The sequence below is a fragment of the Zonotrichia albicollis genome, chromosome 13 (genome assembly GCF_047830755.1).
Source record: "Zonotrichia albicollis isolate bZonAlb1 chromosome 13, bZonAlb1.hap1, whole genome shotgun sequence".
NCBI lineage: Eukaryota > Metazoa > Chordata > Aves > Passeriformes > Passerellidae > Zonotrichia > Zonotrichia albicollis.
Genome location: NC_133831.1, coordinates 1,236,729 through 1,256,308, shown reverse-complemented (window position 1 = coordinate 1,256,308; position 19,580 = coordinate 1,236,729). Strand labels below are relative to the sequence as shown.

General features: G+C 58.8%; 2 protein-coding genes across 2 annotated transcripts; both read left to right on the top strand.

The window, feature by feature from the left end:
* The first annotated feature begins 204 nt into the window (after nucleotides 1-204).
* Nucleotides 205-16,386, top strand: TCF25 (TCF25 ribosome quality control complex subunit). The gene is made up of 18 exons (XM_074550688.1): nucleotides 205-437; nucleotides 1,141-1,323; nucleotides 2,637-2,711; nucleotides 4,149-4,270; nucleotides 5,553-5,618; nucleotides 6,724-6,806; nucleotides 7,278-7,408; nucleotides 10,138-10,237; nucleotides 10,391-10,484; nucleotides 11,299-11,391; nucleotides 11,849-11,954; nucleotides 12,245-12,404; nucleotides 13,531-13,618; nucleotides 14,175-14,333; nucleotides 14,909-14,999; nucleotides 15,199-15,278; nucleotides 15,934-16,006; nucleotides 16,148-16,386. Exons 1-18 carry the CDS (start codon nucleotides 252-254, stop codon nucleotides 16,307-16,309), a joined length of 2,052 nt encoding a protein of 683 aa, XP_074406789.1. The 5' UTR covers nucleotides 205-251; the 3' UTR covers nucleotides 16,310-16,386.
* Nucleotides 16,387-16,526: 140 nt separating this feature from the next.
* On the top strand, nucleotides 16,527-19,412 carry MC1R (melanocortin 1 receptor). The gene has a single exon (XM_074550696.1). It carries the CDS (start codon nucleotides 17,824-17,826, stop codon nucleotides 19,210-19,212), a length of 1,389 nt encoding a protein of 462 aa, XP_074406797.1. The 5' UTR covers nucleotides 16,527-17,823; the 3' UTR covers nucleotides 19,213-19,412.
* The last annotated feature ends 168 nt before the right edge of the window (nucleotides 19,413-19,580 follow it).

Below are 19,580 nucleotides of genomic sequence, written 5' to 3'. Positions count from 1 at the left end.
CCAGCCGCGGGCCCAGCCCAGCCTCTGCGCCGGTACCCACCCGTGCCCCGGTTCCCGTGTTCCGGTTCCCGTTTCCCGGTTCCCCGCCCCGGGACACATTTCACGCCCGGAGCGCCACGGAGATCGCGACGCGCAGGGGGCGTGGTCTGCTTAGCATCAGCCAATGGCTGCTGGCGGTGTGGGTGGGCGGGCCCGGCGCGGGGCGGGCGCGCAGGCGCAGTGCGGGCGCAGGCGCGCAGCGGGCGGGGGCGATGTCGCGCCGGGCCCTGAGGCGGCTGCGGGGGGAGCAGCGGGGCCAGGAGGGGCCGGGGCTGGGCGAGCTCGGCCTCGGCATCGACCCCGGCCCGGAGCGCGCCCGGGAAGGGGGACCGCCGCCAGCCCCCGGGAACCGGCCCCGCGGGCCGCCCCGCGCCGCCGTCAGCAACCGCTTCGAGCTGGTGAGGGGGGGCAAAGCCCGGGGTGCAGCGGGTGGGGACAGCTGGGGGGACAGGGACCGGGATGGCGGTGACTGGGGGACAGTGACTGGGGGATAACTGGGGGGCAGTGACTGGGGTGACAGCTGGGTGCGCAGTCGGGGACATTGCTGGGGACACACTTACCTGGGGACAGCTGAGGTGACAGTCAGTGGGGATGGTTGGAGTGACAGTGACCCGAGGGCAGAGGCTGACGGGCTTTGGGGGTCACTGGGGGGAACAGGGGGACAGTGGCTGAGGGGGGCTCACAGTGGGGGTGGCAGGGGTGGCAGTGTGTGTGACAGTGTTTGGGGTCAGTGGTTGGGGTGGCAGTGATCAGTCTGGGTGATGGGTAGCAAGGGTGGGGGGCAGCAACTGAGGCTGAACTGGGAGGAAACGGGAGAGAGGCCTGGGAGGGCTGGGTTTGGATGCTCTCAGAGCTGGACTGGTGCAAATGTTTTTAGGAACATCCCTGCCACCTTCCCAGCACTGCAGGACCCCAGTGCTGGATGTCAGATGGGCCCTGCTGGGTCCTTGGGCCGCTCCTGCTCCCCTCCATGTGTGTGGCACTGGCCGGGCAGCCCCTGGGTGACATGAGGGGGGCCTGAACCTCCATCTGTGTGCAGGAGGTGGGCTGGAGCAGATCCCTGGGGAATGCTTTCCCTGCAGCTCATCCGTGTGTTTGCAGATCCCAGCTGAGGAGTCGGAGGATGAGGCGGCGGCCGGAGAGGAGCGGCTGAGCGAGCAGGACCCGGCAGGAGGGAGCCCTGAGGGCAGCAGGGACAGGAGCCAGGACAGGGCTGTGACACCTTCAGAGACACACGGGGATGGAGAGAGAGAGGGCCAGGAGGCTGAGCAGCCGGACAGAACGGTAACTGCTGCCAGGGACTCACCCCTGGGGAGGGTGGGCACGCTGGTGCTGGGGGCTGGGTTTGTGTGGGGACCCAGAGGGGTTCTCCAGCTGCAGAGAGGGAGGAGGCACCCAGGAAGGCTGTGCTGTGTCCATGTGAGCACTGAGGTCAGCCAGGGAGGAGTGGTCTCAGGAGGCATTTGTTTTGGAGCAGGGGATGTGAGGAATTCAGGCAGTGTCAGGTGAATACTGAATCCCTTCTTGCCCATAGTGATTTGTTGTCATTGGATGTCAGGATTCCTCCTGTGGTCTGTATCAGCCCAGAAGTGTCTCCTTGCAGGATTCTGTAAGGAAAGGGGCATTTAATTAACAATTTCCCATGGCAAGGCCTGCCCAGATCTCACCAGCAAAGGGGGTTGGCCCCTGGTCTCACTTGTTTGCTGTGCATTTGGGGTTTGTGTCCCTGGTTTGGGTGGTAGGGGAGCAAAGTCCACTCTCTGTGTGCATTCCAGCTGTGCCTCTGCCAGCCCAGGGGCTGTGGGTGCTCTGGGCACTGTGTCCCTGTGTGAGCAGTGGCTCCAGGGGTCCTGACCTGGTGAGTCGGCTGTGCCAGCACTGCAGGACACACCTGTGGCTGCTCCCAGAGCTCCAGGTAGGACATGGCAGCCCTGGGCAGGCAGCTGCTGCTCCTGGCTAGAGCCAGGACAGGGCTTGGAGCAGCCTCATGTAGTGGAAGGTGTCCCTGCTTAGACAGGGAATAAAAACTGGATAAACTTTGAGGTCACTTCCACCCCAAACCATTCCATGATGCTGTGGTCCCTTGCTGAGTTACCTGCTAGACCCTGGAAATGTGCTTGCCAGCTGTGCCAGGCAGGTTAGGGAGTGCCCCCAGCACCCTGAGCTGGAGCAGCTGCATCTGTGAGGAGAGGAACTCTGGCACTGGGACCTTTGTCAGGTGTTGGTTTCTGTGGAAGTGGGACTGAAATTGGGAACTGTCCTGCACCCTGGAAAAGCAGAAATGCAGCTTATCCTGGGCACTGAGAGAGGCTGAAGCATTTCCTCCACACCTGGCACAGCTAAAACTGTTTCTCTCCTGATTTGATAGCCTCAAATATTGATGTGAAAGTCAGCTGAGGCTTAACCCTTTGTGAATCTTTGGTGCCTTCCTCCATTTTCTCCATGTGTCTTGATTTCCACCTGCTAACAAACACTAAAAGGTGAATTTTGGTTTCATTTAAGGACCCTCAGTGTGCTGATCCCTGTGGGAAATGCTCTTCTTCCCATGGAGCTGGCACCCCTGGGAATGCTGACAGCGCTTCCCTTTGTCTTTGCAGCTGGCAACGAGTAACAAGCCACGGAAGAAAAAAAAGAAAAGGAAAACCAAGAAAAATTCAGCAGGAGAGACTGTGGTATGTCTGTGTGTGTGCTCTGAGTCAGGGGCCAGGCTGGTTCCTCACAGTGGGAATTCTGAGGGGACTGTAGGAGAGAGTCAAGGCAAAAAAAGCAATTTCAAAATTTAAAGTTAAAGAAGCCTCTTTAGGGTCATGGAATCCTGGAATGCTTTAGATTGGAAGGGACCTTAAATTTCTTATCATTCCATCCCCTGCCATGGGTAGGGAGACCAGTGTTGGGAACCCCAACAGATGGATTAAAGTCTCCTTCATTCAGTAGGAGTGAGGGTCAGGTGGGAGCTGGTTTCCTGCTGAGGTTTGGGTCTGACATGTGCGCAGAACTACAGAATCCTTAAGGTTGGAAAAGAGCTCCCAGATGGTGGAGTCCAACCTCCCTGTTCAGTTCAGGGAGAGTCCTTGGTCAGCATCCTGAGCCACCAGATTCTGGAGTGAAGGGCTAAGCCATGGCAGCAGAGATGCTGATCCCTCCTCCCTGGGAATGCCACTCAGGGTGAGTTTCTGAGGTGGAGAACCCTCTTGGAGAGCTGTTTCCTTTCCCAATCCAGCAATACTGAGCAGCAGGGGATATGTGCCAGCTGCAGGCTGGGGGGACACCCAGACCAGTGAGGGATAATAAATACAGCCTCTGTTCAGCACTTCCATGCAGGGCACATTATCCCTTTCCTGTGTACACTCCACACACAGGGGCTAAATTTAGCTTGAAAAGGCAGCCTGGCAGTGCTGTTTGGGTGTCCTGAATGGAATTCTGTGTTCCACCCATGGGTCATCATGAGGAGGATGTGAAACAGGCACATAAGAAATGTGTCACTTGTTGTTTGTTGGGGGAAAATGGAGAGAAATCAGGGTTCAAATGTTGTATAACTGTTGGATGTGAGCAGCTGGATGGATTCCTGGGGTGGTTGGAAAATGGAGAATGGGAGACTTGGATTAAAGTCATGTGGGTGTTTGAGACCTTGTCATGAGGCTCACAGCAGTAACTTGGTGTTTCCATGGACAGTAGAGGGTGAAGGCTGGTTATTTAAATGTTTAAATGTCTTTGGACAAGGGCCTGGAGTGTCAGGACAAGGGGAAATGTCTTCCCACTATCAGAGGGCAGGGTTAGATGGGATATTGGAGGGAAATTCTTCCCTGTGAGGAGAGTGATGATGCCCTGGCACAGGTGCCCAGAGCAGCTGGGGCTGCCCATGGATCCCTGGCAGTGCCCAAGGCCAGGCTGGACAGGGCTTGGAGCAGCCTGGGACAGGGAAGGTGTCCCTGCCATGGGATATGAAATGAAATGAGCTTTAGGGTCCCTTCCAACCTAAACCACTCTGGGTTCTCTGAGGAGCCACAGCCCCTGACCCAGGGAGGCAGCTGGGTGTGATGTGTGCAGGGTGACCTGCAGGCTGCTGTGACTCAGCCTGTGACAGAGGCCTTGGCTTTGCCTTTCTGAAGGAGGACAACGACCTGGAGGACATCGAGAGCCTTCTGGAGAGGATCGAGGACCCCCGGCTGGCCCCGCAGAGCCAGGGTGGGGTCAGCACCGACAGCCGGCCCCTGCTCTACGTGGAGCACAGGTACTGCTGCCTCCCTGCCAGCCCTGCCTGCTCTGAGGGACAGCTGTGGGCACAGGTACTGCTGCCTCCCTGCTGCTCTAGAAAACAGCTGTGGGGCACAGGTACTGCTGCCTCCCTGCTGCTCTGAGGGACAGCTGTGGGGCACAGGTACTGCTGCCTCCCTCCTGCTCTAGGGGACAGCTGTGGGCACAGGTACTGCTGCCTCCCTGCTGCTCTGAGGGACAGCTGTGGGGCACAGGTACTGCTGCCTCCCTGCTGCTCTGAGGGACAGCTGTGGGCACAGGTACTGCTGCCTCCCTGCTGCTCTGAGGGACAGCTGTGGGCACAGGTACTGCTGCCTCCCTGCTGCTCTGAGGGACAGCTGTGGGCACAGGTACTGCTGCCTCCCTGCTGCTCTAGGGGACAGCTGTGGGCACAGGTACTGCTGCCTCCCTGCTGCTCTGAGGGACAGCTGTGGGGCACAGGTACTGCTGCCTCCCTGCTCTGAGGGACAGCTGTGGGGCACAGGTACTGCTGCCTCCCTGCTGCTCTGAGGGACAGCTGTGGGCACAGGTACTGCTGCCTCCCTGCTGCTCTAGGGGACAGCTGTGGGCACAGGTACTGCTGCCTCCCTGCTGCTCTGAGGGACAGCTGTGGGGCACAGGTACTGCTGCCTCCCTGCTCTGAGGGACAGCTGTGGGGCACAGGTACTGCTGCCTCTCTGCCAGCCCTGCCTGCTCTGAGGGACAGCTGCTCCCTGAGGAACAGAGCTGGGACCCTCCCAGTGTGACCTGGCCAGGAGCTCCACACCATGATTGAAAGGGTTGGGATGGTTGTGCACATCTCTGCTCCTCTGGGAGCTGTGTTTGGTTGTGATGGGGATTCCCTGCTGCCAGGCCTGCTTGCAGAGGTGGCAGGACCAGGTTAGTCTCCAGAGGGACCTTCCAGCCTCAGAACCTCTGCAGAGGTGCCAGTAGCCCTGGTGTGTAGAGCTTGGCCATGGGATTCACTTGTGCTCCCAGGAACATCCCAGCCAAGGCTCCAGCTGCCCTGGAGAGGGCAGCAGCAGAACTCCCCAGCTCTGCAGCAGGGCAGGAAGGAAGCCTGTCCATGGAGCAGGGCTTTCCCTACCAGTGCTGGCGGTTTCAGTCTCCTTTCTCCACGCTGTGTCTGATCAGTGGGGAGTGTGTGACAGTTTGGGGGTTTTCCAGAGACACTTTGGGGTGCTAGGTGTTGATGGAGAGACTTGAGTGTGGCACTTTTTAACTGATGCAGCTTTTCTTTCTTCTTTCCACCTTCTCAGAAACTTGAATCCAGAGAATGAGTTGAAGAGATACTTTGGGGCTCGTGCTGTGCTCGGGGACCAGAGGTTAGTCCAGAATTTGGTGTTAAACCTTTTCCAAATCTGAGGAGGTGTGTCTATCCTGCCCTTGGCAGGGCTCATGGAGTCCCCAGTGCCACACCTGGGCAGGTAATCCCAGGCTCAGAGTGTGTTACTCATTTAATAGTTGCTTATTGGGGCAGAGGAATATTTTCTGTGATACGTGCAAGGTGGGGAAAGACTTCTCCAGGCTTTCACTGGCATTTGCTTTTTCTTTTGCTCCTTTCCCCTCATTTATTTCCAAACCACCTTGAAAGTCCTTCCTCTCACTCAAGTTCACAGAGTGCAGGCACATAGATTTTGTGTGTTTCTCCACCATTCATCCCTTGTTGCAGTTCCAGAGCCTCTGGGCAGAAAATGAATCCTGAATACTTTCAGCATCTCATGCCCCTTGTATCCAGGGGCCCTGGGAGCCTGTTTCCCCCTGGGTGTGATGTCTCTGCATTTATCCACTGCTCTGTGCTCACTGTCATCCACAAAATCGCTTGGAAAACCAAGAATGGTCTGAGCTGAAGGAGGGAGAGACTCTGGAGGAGCATTTGGTACTTGAGGAGGAAACTGCAGTTCCTTGGGATTGTCCTGTGCAGGGCCAGGAGTTGGATTTAATAATCTGTGTGGGTCTTTTCCCCCTCAGGATAGTCTGTGATCCCTTTCTGAGGAGGTGTGGCTCCCTCAGAGTAGCCTTGATCCTGAATTGCTCCTCAGCCAATAAATTCTGCGTTTTTGAGTACAGCTTAAACTAACCCAGTGGACATTTGAAGGCCCTGCTGGGAAGAGAGATGAGTCAGAGGGATGTGGGGCTCTCCTCATTGGACCTGGGGAGCTGCACAGAGGCAGCTGAGGGTTTGGCAGGGGTAAGAACAGGGAGAGGAGCTCTGGAGCTGCTGCAGGCACTGGCTGGCCTGGATGGTGCACACAAGGCAAAGCCTGAGCACAGGTGTGTGCTGTGTCTTGGAGGCAAACGTTGAGCTCTGGGCACAGCTCTGTGTAACTCTCTGTGGGGATGAAATAGGACCTCATTTTTCCCTTTAACATGGTTTCACTCTCCTGCTGTCAGTGCAGAGGAGCTGTGAGCTGTGTGTTCCCTCCCCAGGCCCAGGCAGCGGCAGCGGCAGTACGTGCGCAGCATGTGGCTCACAGCTCCCAAGAACACCTGGCCACGCTACAGCAAGACAGGTGAGGCCTTGGGGCTGCCTGCTGCCTCTTTGGGGCTGCCTGCTGTACTCTGCCTGCTGCCCTCTTTGGGGCTGCCTGCTGCCCTCTTTGGGGCTGCCTGCTGCCCCCTTAGCCCCCTGCCCGTGTGACATGGGTGCTGCTCAGGGCATGCGATCTAAGAGGAACCTGCTCTTCAGCTGGTGGAATACACCTTCTGCCTCAACAGAGAGCTCTGTGGAGTTGTACCTTAAGATTTGGGTTTGTTTCCCCTTCTTTTGGAGGTAGCAGGACGTGGGTGCTCCCATCTTAGCAGCAGAATTGGTGGACAGTGAGAAGTATCCCTGGGGAGAATGAGCAGCCTGGGCTTTTTGGGTGGGTTTGAGTGAAATTCTCTGGGAGTTTCCAAAACCACGTGTGTCTGTGGGCCCGGTGATGGTGTGGGAGAGCAGAGGAGGGTCTCTGGGGTACCCAGGTGTCCCCTGCTCCCTGCAGGTATCAGCATGCAGCTGCTGGACACGCGGAGGGGGGTGCAGCACTTCACCTTCGAGCACCACCGTGAGTACCAGCAGGTGCAGTTCAAGTTCCTGGACGCCGTGGAGTCCATGGACCCCAACAACATTGTGGTACGTTGCCTTGGTCCTGCTCTTCCCTCCTGTGCTCCTGCAGCCCCTTTCCCTGGGAGGCTGGGCTGCTGCATTCCAGTGGGATCGTTTGGGTTGGAAAGGCTCTGAGCCAGCTGTTCCCCCAGCACTGCCAAGGCCACCCCAGCCCATGTCCCCAGGTGCCACATCTACACGGCTTTTAAGCCCCTCCAAGGATGGGGAATTCACCCCTGCTCTCGGCAGGCTGGGGCAGGGCTGGACAGCACTTCTGGGGAGGGAATTGTTCCAAATATTCAACCTGAATCTCCTCTGCCACAGCTTGAAGCTGTTCCCTCTTGTCCTGTCCCTGTTCCCCTGTTCAGCAAAGCCTGTCCCCACTGGCTGTCCCCTCCTGTCAGGAGTTATCCAGAGCCAGAAGGTTCCCCTGAGCCTCCTTTTCTCCAGGCTGAGCCCCCCCAGCTCCCTCTGCTGTTTCTGCTGCTCCAGACCCTTTTCCAGCTCCATTGCCCTTCCCTGGACATGCTCCATCCCCCCGATGTTTGTGTTGGGATGAGGGGCCCAGAACTGACCCCAGGGCTGGAAGTGTCCCACAGGGGATTGGCACTGCCCTGGTGCTGTGGCCACACCTGGCTGACACAGGCCAGGTGCCCACCTGGCATCCTGTTCATGCACCCCAGGTCCTTTCCCAGCCACTTTCCCTCAGCCTGTTTCATTCACGGGGTTGGTGTGACCCACAAGCAGGACCCAGCATGCCACCACATTGTCCTTCATCCCTGTGGCCTCATCCCCTTGATCCATCCTGTCCAGGTCCCTCTGCAGAGCCTTGGATTCTTTATTTCCAGGCTTGTTTGGGCTGTTAGGACTTGTTTGGAGAGCAGATCCCCGTGTCCCTCTGTGTGGGGTGAGGCAGCACTGAGTGCTGAGCTGGGCTGTCACCTGGTTGAGCAGTGACCTCCTTGGTGCAGAGGAGGGCTGGTGGCTGAGCCTTGGTGGCTGTGCCAAGCACGTGCCAGGTCACCTTCTGAGAGAGGAGCCCACAGGAACTGTCCCTTTGGCTGCAAGGGGGGGAACAAAGCCCCCTTGTCTCAGCTCCTAGCTGGGAAAGGAGGAATATTGTATAAACCCATGGTGAGCTGGCAATCCAAACTAACAGCTGTGCTATTTATAAACTCCTGCAAGGATGAAAAATGTGTCTTTTCTTGGTATTTCAGCAAAACAGCCTTTTGTGTGGGGAGTCCTTCATGCGTGTCCGAGCTCATTAAGCTGTATGGTAACATTTATAGTTTGGAGTGATAAGCAACAGTAAAATTGCTCTGCACCCAACTAAACCATAACTGAGGGATGTTTCTCTGAAAGGTCTGGCCACATGAGCTGGGATACATGCCCTGGAGATGTTCTTTAAAGAGCCCATTGTCTGCTAAATAAAGTTTACTTCCTTCTGCTTTCCCACCCTCGGCTCAGGGCCGTGGGGCTCTCTCCAGCTCAGCAGTTCTGCCTGGATTGAGGGATTTGGATTAAGTGAGCCAAAGTAATTCCTGTGCAGCAGTGAGTGTCCCAAGGACAGCTCAAGCTCAGTCCCCCACACAGGAGAGGCTTTCCATGGTGTTTTAATCTGGATGCTCTGACCCTCTTAGGGGGTCGGGCTGTATTTGAGGACATTTGTACAGCTTGAAGTCTTCCTCTTTTCTGCCAAGGGTAAGATCTAACAGATGGGTTTGGCAGTTCCAGACAGTTTGTCCATGGTCACCACAGTCCTGGCATTGCTGGAGCCCAGCTCTGTCTTGCTGCTGTGGTTGCAGCACATAAAACATCACTTTTGGGGAGCTTTTTGTTCAGTGAGTGATTTTTCTGCAATTGCTGGTAGGTTCAAAGGTCACCCTTGGTGACCTTTTCTTGGCTTTTTCCCATCACAGAGCTCCATGTCCCCCCAAAAGTGGACTGGGAAGGAGCTTAAGAGTTTTGCCCCTTAAGGAAGAGGTTAAGCATCAGGCAAGGGCTGGGCCAGCCTGGAACATCCAGTCTTTGTGCTGTTGGTGGTCCCACTGGTCCCCACCCTGCAGATGGAAACTTTTGGAGCTTTGGAACCTTTAGTTTTTCAGTTTTAGGAGGAAAAAAAATCCCCAAACTAAACTGTGAGAAGATTTGTAGCTTCAGTATTTTTTTACTGAACTGAGGTTTTAGGTACTTGAGAAAAGCTTATTTATAATATAATTAGTGAATTGAGAGAGTTTTTAGATTAAACTTCTCTTCTGAAGCCTGGAAGTAGATATTTATTTATTATTATTATTATCCATTACTACTGCTGATTCCTGGATTTGTAATAGATGTGTCCAAATGTCCTCTCAATTTCCAGAGAATGCAAAACCTGATCAAATGCTCAGAACTGTTGAGGGATAGATGAAAAACCCCAAACCTGTAACAGTGCCTGCATCTCGTTGTCTCCTTTCCAAGGAAGTGGAGGAGCTGGGAGACATCTGGAGGAGGACAGAGAAGATGAGCAAAGGCCTGGCATGGGCTCTGCTGGAAAAGCTGGGAGGGAGCTGCCCAGGGGAGGCTGCCTTTGAGGGCTCCCATCCTGCACGTGGTGGGGACAGAGCTCCCTGTGCCCTTCCAGCTCGGGGGTGGATGTGGCAGGGTGGGATTAGGGAGCTCTTGGCATTGTGTGTCACACAGCTGGCTGCTGGCAGGTCCCTGGGTCAGTGACCAAATCCCTGCTGGTGACACAGAGTGTCTGCCGTGCTCTTGTGCAGCTGCTGCTCCAGATGAACCCCTACCACGTGGACTCCCTGCTGCAGCTCAGCGACGTGTGCCGCATGCAGGAGGACCAGGAGATGGCCCGGGATCTCATAGGTAAGCGTCAGGTGAGGAGCACATGTGTCTTTGTGCCCGGCTGGGCTGGGCACGAGCTGGTGTCCTCTCTTTGGGGCTGAAGGGAGTGCTGGGCAGTGCTGTGCTGGGCTGGTGTCCCTGTCCTGTCCCTGACACTGCCCTCGCTGTCCCCAGAGCGGGCGCTGTACAGCCTGGAGTGCGCCTTCCACCCCGTGTTCAGCCTCACCAGCGGCACCTGCAGGCTGGACTACCGGCGCCCAGAGAACAGGTGAGCAGGGCTGGGCACCAGGGGGGCTCAGCTGGAGCCCCTTTGGCCACAGCCACCAAAATTCACACTGCTGCTCACCCAGGGACACCCCTGAGTGTCCCTGTCTGCTGGGGGCTCCTGGGATGGTGCTGGAGCACAGGCAGCTCGTGCATGGAAGCTTCTGCACAAAGCATCCATTTTCCCAAGGGATTCCCTGCTGCAGTAGGAACTGTCCCTCCCTGTCATGTCCTCCTCATGCCATTAGGACCCCTCAGCCCAAAATGGTCACAGAAATCCTTGCTGTGTGCTTCCAGCCATCACCCCCAGCACTCACACTCCTCCCAGCCCGGATCTTTATGTAACTCCAGCACTGCAGCTGCTGGGAAAGGTGACTTTATTCTGGGAATTTTCCAGTCAGCTGACCCAAGCCATCTCTCCCAAACTGCTGTACCTGGAGGGTGCTCACATTTCTGCCCCTCTGGCTGACATACTTTGTGCCATCAGTGACCTGTATCACCAGTTCAGGTGTTGGGCCTCCCCACTCTGTGTCCCTGTCCCCACACCCCTGGGACAGGGCAGGATGTGGGCTTGGGGGATGTGCTTGCATTGGTCCCAGTCTCCAGAGCAGGTTGTGAGTTTTCTGTCCCCATTCTTGCACAAAAAAGATAACAGAAACAAGAGATGGGAGCATGGCGGGGTCTGTGGCACTCCATGCCACACCACAATGTGATGCTTGGGGGTGTGGAGCTCTTGATGACCGTGTTCCCTATTTTGAGTGGCACAAAATGCTTCTTTCCACATCTGGCCTCTAAGTCCTGCTGGTGTTCCCATGCAGGGCTTTTTTCCTGGCTCTCTTCAAGCACCTGATGTTCCTGGAGAAGAGGGGCTGTCCCCGCACTGCCCTGGAGTTCTGCAAGCTCATCCTGAGGTGGGTGCCTCCACTGAGGGTGGAGTGGCTGGCTTTGGGGGGAACAGTCACCCCAGACAGGTTCTGCTGCTCCTGGGCTTGGTATGGGCTCATTCCCACCCCTTAGAGTTGCATGGATCTGTGCTGGTGCCCGTGGAGAGGTGATGGGTGAGGAGGGGCCCTGGCTGTCCTGTGAGTGCCAGACTGAGCTTGGGAGCTCAGCACAGCAAAGTGTGGCAGTGCCTTCAGCCCACTCAGTTTGTGGCCACTGATTGTCCTGGCTGGTGGCAGGGGACTGTCCCCTCTGTAGGGACACAGAGCACCACTCTGTCATCCTGCTGGCCGTGCAGGATGTGTTCCTGTTCTCTCCACTTGCTGAGTCACTGGATGTCACTGGGAGAGGCTGTTTGGCTCAGAAACCAGGGCAGCTCTCTCGGCTGTTGTGACACTGAGCTTGTTCTCTCCCCCTGCTCCCAAGCCTTGATCCTGAGGATGACCCTCTCTGTGTGCTGCTGCTGATCGACTTCCTGTCCCTGCGGGCCCGGGAATATTCCTTCCTGACCCGCCTCTTCCAGGAGTGGGAGGTGAGTGGCCAGCCGGTGAGGGCATGGCTGCCTGGGCTGCTCCCCACCAGGTGAGCCCTTTGCAGGGGATCTCACAGCCCAGCTGCCAGCCCAGCAGCATTGGAATGATCCATAAAGGCTGGGCTGCTGGTTCCTGTAACCCTTGGGTCCTGCAGATAGTTGTGAGAGCTCAGAATTGCTCACTCAGCTGTGGGGGCACGGAGCCAGCGGCTGGGAGCTCACTTAGCCCCGCACAGCCAGCTCTGCTGTCAGCATCACTTCTCGGTCCCTCTGTGTCCCTGATCCTGCAGAGTCACCGGAATCTGTCCCAGCTGCCCAATTTTGCCTTCTCGGTGCCACTGGCCTATTTCCTCCTGAGCCAGCAGGAAGAGCGCCCGGAGCTGGAGCGGGGCCAGGCCCGGGAGCGAGCGGCCCGGCTCATCCAGCTCGCGCTCATCATGTTCCCAAGCGGTGAGTCTGTCCCCTCTGGTGAGGCCATCCTGGGCCAGGGCTTTGTCACTGTCCTCCTGGGACAGCCGGGGCCGCGTTCCCGGCAGGCAGGGCTGCATTCCCGGCAGGAATTTGCCAGGGGCCTTTGGGGAGGCAGCCCTGAGTCACAGCGGAAGCATCGGGCAGAACGGCAGTGCCTGTGCCCAGTGGGGTGGGGAGAGAGCAGCTCTGGGCTCCTCACCCCAGCACAGACACCGAGGGGCTGGAGCCTGTCTGGGAAAGGGAACAGAGCTGCAGAAGGGGCTGGAGCATCAGGAGCAGCTGAGACTGCTGGGGGAGCTCAGCCTGGAGAAAAGGAGGCTCAGGGAGTCCTGGACCTGCACAACTCCCTGACAGCAGGGGCAGCCAGGGAACAGGGACAGAAAAAGAGGGAACAGCCTCAGTTTGGTATTTGGAACAATTCCTTCCCCAGAAGTGTTACCCAGCCCTGGCACAGCTGCCCAGGGCAGTGGTGGAGTCCCCGGTCCTGCAGGGACTGTGACATGGCACCCGAGGACATTGGTCTGGGGTGGTCTTGGCAGTGCTGTGGGAATGCTTGGGATCAGTGATCCTGGAGGCTTTTCCAGCCTCTCAGTTGTGTGGTTCCATGATTCTGCCCACCCTCCCCAGAGCAGCTGATGCTCCTCCAGCACAGTGGTCAGGGGTGAGCAGGCTGGGGGAGGGTGAGAGCTGGAATGTTGGAGCAGGGAGATGTCTCACCTCCTCAGGGCTGCCCAGAGCAAGGACAAGCCAGTCTCCTTGGCTCTCCCTCCGAGGCACAGCTCTGTTTGGGATGTGCTCTCCCCATGGGTGCCCATCACTCTCCCTTTCATCCTGTGGGTGCTGGTGTCCATGAAAGGAGCACACAGCCCTCAGGCCCAGGGGAGGGTGTGTGCAGCAGGAAGAACCAGCTCTCCAACAGAGATTCAGGTTGTGGGGGCTGGAAACATCTTTTAGGCTGTTTGTTGGGGTGACTGAAATAATGCCCTTGAGAGCACAGGGACCAGCAGTGTCCTCACCCCCTCCTTGTGTCCTTGTTGGTGCCCCAGAGGGTGACCCCACCCCACACTGCCCCTTGCCAGACGAGTTCTCTGCCTTTGTGTTGCAGTTCTGATGCCGCTGTTGGATCACTGCAGCGTGCAGCCCGATGCCAGGGTCGCCTCCCACCCCTTCTTTGGGCTGAATGCCCAGATCAGGTAAGGCCTGGAGATGTTCTCAGCGAGGGGAAGGGATCGATTTTGCCGGCGGCGGGGATCTTGCATGCTCAGACAGCTAATGCAGAGCTTGTTTGGGTTCCCTGAGCAGGCTCATTTGGTAATGCCTCATTTGATAATCCTTTTGATAATGGATTTCCATAATGGCCTCTGGATGGGGCTGACAGACCCACCTCAGCTCAAGGTGGACGGGTCAGGAGTTCAGCCCAGAGCCTGTTGGTGTGTGCAGGGAGGGAGGTGACGCGTGTGTCCTCCCAGGGCAGGCTGTCTCCAACCAGTCTGCCTTCCTAGACACGTGGTCTTCCTCAGCGTGCGAAGGCTCTCCCTCAGGCCAGGGCAGCATTCCCTCATTTCATGGCTCTACTTAGCCTAAAAATAGATGGAGGCAGAAGTTCTGGTGGAGGTGGATGGCAGTGTCCAGGCAGGAGCCTGCCTCTGATGTTCCCACGCCAAAGGGCAGCGCAGAGCTGAGCCCTGGCCGTCCCGTGAGGAGCAGGAGGAGGAGGAGGGTGCCGTGAGTAACAGCCCTGTCCCACAGCCAGTCGCCCGCCCTGAACCAGCTGACGTCCCTGTACGTGGGCAGGACACACGCCCTGTGGAAGGACCCGGCTGTCATGGCCTGGCTGGAGCCCCACGTCCACGAGGTTCTGCGCATGGTGGACGCCCGGGACGCGCTGGTGCAGGAGGCCGAGCACAAGTGAGCACAGAGAGGGCAGGGTTCCTGTGCCAGGGACAGAGGGGGACAGAGGGTCTGGCTGGGCAGCAGCAGTTCCAGTGTCTGGGACAGGGCTCAGAGCCCCACAGCTGCTGCTCTGATGCCAAGGTCACAGCATGGCACCAGGAGGCAGTGGCTCTTCCGTGCTTTCCACAAATGGGAATGTGGAGCTGAACCTGCACTGCATATCCTGCACTGCCTTCCCCAGGCCTGGCTGTCACCTGTACCCTGCAGACATCCTGGAGAGGGTGGAGGGGTGGCCTGGAAGGGCAGGGATAGCCACACAGGGCAGGTGAGAGCTTAGGAACACTTCCTAGTGCTGAGAAACAGGAGAGAGCTGTCAGGTGTCCTAAACCAAGGTCAATCTGCTCATTCCTGAGCTCTCTGCTCTTTCTCCAGAGCTCAGCAGCTCCCACCCCCTTGGCTCCCTCTAAGCCAGCTCCATCCAATATGGCCTTGTCCCCCAGAGGCAGGGAAGCTGCTGACACTGCGCCTGGAGCAGCAGAAATGGGAATGTGCCTGCTCAGGCTCACTGCTCTGTCCCCTCCCTGTCTCAGGAGGAAGATCCGGTACCAGAGCGCTCCCAGGAACATCTACCGGCACATCATCCTCTCGGAGATGAAGGAGGCCACGGCAGCCCTGCCCCTGGTGAGGGCCTGATGGGCCACAGAGGCTGTGGTGGCATCTGTGTCCCTGCTGGGCCCATCCTAACCCCTGTCACTCACAGCTTCTGTGGGTGCCCATGTTTGCTGCTGCTGGATGCAGCCTTCATTCCTTCCTTTCTCTTCATCCCTTCCTTTCTCCTTCATCCATTCCTTTCTCTTTCATTCTTCCTTTCTTCCTGCAGGAGGTGACCTCCCAGCCAGTGATGGGGTTTGACCCTCTCCCTCCTTTGGATTCCATTGTTTCCTACACCCGCCCAGAAAGGTACCAGCTCCTGCCCTGGCACAGCCAGCCGTGTTCCCTGCATGCCCTCAGCCCCAGGCCAGGCTGGGCACTCAGGGCTGGCATCTCCCCCATGGCAGAGGAAGAGCTGTGGTGCTCCAGGCAGGCAGAGCTACAGGCTGGACTGGTCCTGCTGCTTCCCATGGTGGTCAGCACTGGCCATTCCCAGCCATAGGGCAAAAGCCAGGGAAAACCCAAGTCATGGCTGACTGGGAGGGCTGGGGGTAAATGGAAATGTAAATACAGCCAGTCCTGGTGTTGGGGTGGTGCCGTGTGTGTGTTCCACACCAGTCCACTCAGAGTAGAGCTGGCAGGATCATGGAATCCTGGAATGGTTTGGGTTCAAAAGACCTTAAAGCTCATCTCATTCTACCCCCTGCTATGGGCAGGGACACTTCCCAGTAGACCAGGCTGCTCCAAGCCCCTTCCAGCCTGGCCTTGGTTGTGCTCTTAGTGACTGGTTTGCTAAGAGTTGCTTCTCAGAGTTGCCTGGATTCAGAGTCCCATTGGAACTCCCCAGTTCCCTCCCTCAGGGCTGGTTCCAGCTGCACCATGGTTCTCCCAGCACCACCCACATCCCAGTGAGGAGTCACAAACTGAGCTGTACCTTCACCATGGTGCCACTTGTGTCTTCCAGGACGAGCCATCCCTCCAATGAAAGCACTTTATCCCTGTTCTTCCGCTCGCTGTTGCCAAATTTTAACTTGCAGGTGAGTGCAGGCTGGGATTTGGGTGCACCGTTCCCCCATGGTGTTCCTGCTCCAGGAGCCACTGCTGGCAGCAGCCTGCTGCTGGTTTGGCCCTGCACTGTCCCTGTCCCTGTCCCTGCCACCACGGTGCTGCTCTCGCAGGGGGACGTGCGGCACGACGGGGACGACGAGGCCGGGGCGGCGCAGGACCTCAACCAGGGGGTGAACCGGCTGATGGCGGCCATGCGGGACATGCTGGCCAACATCCAGTTCCAGGAGCCGCCCCGCGAGGACAATCCCGAGGGCGACGGCGACTGGGACTGAGCCGGGCTGTCCCTGCCCGCCCAGGGCCTCTCTGTCACCCCCTTTGTGTCGCACTCCAATAAAGTCACGCAAACGGACTGGCCGTGGCAATGGGCTCTTCTGGGGAGGGGGCTGCAGCCATGGCGTGGTCTCCATCCAGGGAGGGGGGCTGACAGCCATGGGCCTTGTCCAGGGCTCCTCTCTCTCGACAGGGGACAAGGGCTGTCTGAGCATGTCCGAGCTAATCAACAGCAGCTGTCCCTTGTCCCCATGGCAGCTTAGTCCCCTTCTGGCCTCCTCTACACACAATTTCCATCCTATTCCCCTCCCTGTTCTCCTGCCTCTTGTTCTTAATTCCCAGAGGGCTTTTACTGCCCTCTTCTTCAGCTCCTTTGTGCTTCCCGTAGCCTGGAGCTTCCTTCCCTCCACAAAATACTCTGTACCCTCACTACACTGAACCTTCCAAAGGTCTGAGAGTCCCCTGTGCCACTAGAATTGTGCAAGGAGCAGCTTTTACAGCCTTTTATTTATGTTTGGAGAAGAAATCTTTCCCCCTTCTTTGTTTGTCTCTCCTTTATTCCCTCACCTTCACCTAGAGCAAGGAGCGAGGTGAGCCACAGTCAAACCTTAAGTCATCCTTATTCCCGTAAATCTTTTTTCCCTTTTTTGCTGAGTAATGGTGAATACATGGAATAAATCCCTGTTCCTGCTGTATTACCTCCCTGGGGGATGTAGCTGGGCTGGGTGTGCAGACCCTGAGTCTCAAGCCAGCCCAGCCTGGCTCCATTCCCCACTGACACAGCTACATCCCATGGGATCCCAGCCCCGTTATTTGGCAGCCTGGGCCCCCATGCCCGGTGTGGCAGCTGAGCCGTTTCCATCCCTGTGCCCTGGCCCCCATGCCTGGTGTGGCAGCTGAGCCGTTTCCATGGCCAGCATGGCAGCTGAGCCGTTTCCATCCGTGCCGGAGGGAAGGGCTCCCCAGCGGAAGCGGGCACCCGTGGGAGCGGCCTGCCCGCGGAGCTGTGAATGGCTCTTTGGCAGCCCGCGGCTCCAGGCATCAACACGGACCCAAGGCACATGATGGTCAGCTGGGCCCTGTCCCCGCAGCCTCCCCGCGGCGCCGTGCCTGCTGTGTCCCATTTAACCGTGCCCTGGACGATCCCTATCGCGTCCCGTGCCCGTCCCGCTGTACAGCATCTCCCCTGGGGCCGTGGGAATGGGACCCTCCCAGGGCCAGTGCGTGGGACAGCCTGCATCAGGCCATGCAGAGAGTCCCCAAGGTGCATGGATAGCTCGGGGTGTGGGTGACCCCCACAGCAGGTGGGACCCCCCAAGACACGAGTTCCATGGGGCACATTGACCCCCATGGGACACACAGGCCTGCAGGGCATGGGGGACCCCTCAAGATGTGTAGGCCCCCAGGGTTCAGGGGTCCCCCCCAGCAGACACAGAGCCTCAGGACACATGGGGACCCTAAGGTGCACAGTCCCCCAGGGCACAGAGGACCCCAAGGTGCATGACCCTAGGGGTGCATGGACCACCCCAGGGCCTTTGAGACCCCTGGGCACACGGAGATCCCGAGCAATCAGGGTCCCCAGGGCCACCCTGGGGGTGTCTCAGCCCTGGCCTCGGCAGCGGCCCCCTCACTGCCAGGGTGCCTCCCTCACGCAGGTGCCCACCCTCCTCGGAGGAGGAGCTGCGGGAGCCGCTTTAAAGTGGGGCAGAGAAAGGGCCCTTTCTTCCCCTGCACCCTGGGCCGGCGGGCGTGGGACGCCGGGCAGCGCTGGCACAGAGAGCCGCACCCGAGGGTCCCGGCGGGCACACGGCACCCCCGGCACGGCCCAGGCCTCCCGTCCCCAATTCCTCGGCATCCCCCGGGCCTCGCCGCCGGGCGCCACGGGAGAACTGGCGGGGCACAACGGGGGCTCGGGGGCTGTGCGGGTGCCGCGGGGGGCCCCGGGGCTGAGGAGGGGCTCATGTCGATGCTGGCCCCCCTGCGTCTGCTGCGCGAGCCCTCGAATGCCAGCGAGGGCAACCACAGCAACGCCACGGTCGGGGCCAGCGGCGGCTGGTGCCAGGGGCTGGACATCCCCAACGAGCTGTTCCTGGCGCTGGGGCTGGTGAGCCTGGTGGAGAACCTGCTGGTGGTGGCCGCCATCCTGAAGAACAGGAACCTGCACTCGCCCACCTACTACTTCATCTGCTGCCTGGCGGTGTCGGACATGCTGGTGAGCATCAGCAACCTGGCGGAGATGCTCTTCATGCTGCTGCTGGAGCACGGGCTGCTGGTGATGCGCCCCAGCATCGTCCGCCACATGGACAGCGTCATCGACACGCTCATCTGCAGCTCCGTGGTCTCGTCCCTCTCCTTCCTGGGGGTCATCGCCGTGGACCGCTACATCACCATCTTCTACGCCCTGCGCTACCACAGCATCATGACCCTGCAGCGCGCCGTGGTCACCATGGCCAGCGTCTGGCTGGCCAGCACCGTCTCCAGCGCCGTCCTGATCGCCTACTACCGCAGCAATACCGTCCTCCTCTGCCTCATCGGCTTCTTCCTCTTCATGCTGGTCCTCATGCTGGTGCTCTACATCCACATGTTCGCCCTGGCCCGCCACCACCTGCACAGCATCTCCAGCCAGCAGAAGCCACCCACGGCCCACCGTGGTGGCAGCCTGAAGGGCGCCGTCACCCTCACCATCCTCCTGGGCGTCTTCTTCATCTGCTGGGGGCCCTTCTTCTTCCACCTCATCCTCATCGTCACCTGTCCCACCAACCCCTTCTGCACCTGCTTCTTCAGCTACTTCAACCTCTTCCTCATCCTCATCATCTGTAACTCGGTGATTGACCCCCTCATCTACGCCTTCCGGAGCCAGGAGCTCCGGCGGACGCTGCGGGAGGTGGTGACGTGCTCCTGGTAGGCAGCGGGACACGGTACCGGCACGGCCACCCCCGCCCTGAAACGGACAGACGGATGGACTGACGGACGGACGGGACGAGCCGCGGGGCGCCCGGTCCGGGCGAGGGACTCGCGGTTCCCAATAAAGGCTCTTTGCAGTGACGCTGTGGCTGGCATCGGGCTGCCCCGGGGAGCCCCGAGGGGAGAGGTCCCTCCCGGTCCCGCCGGTCGGTCAAGGGTCACTTGGTCCCGGCGGGAACCGGGAAGGACCGGCTGGGCGGCGGGAGGCTGACCCTAGGCGGGGGGTGGTCCCGGCCGCCCCCGGACAAAGGGCCCATCACGGTCGCCTTTGTTCTCGGGCCGCGCCCGCCGCCGCCCACCTCGTCACCG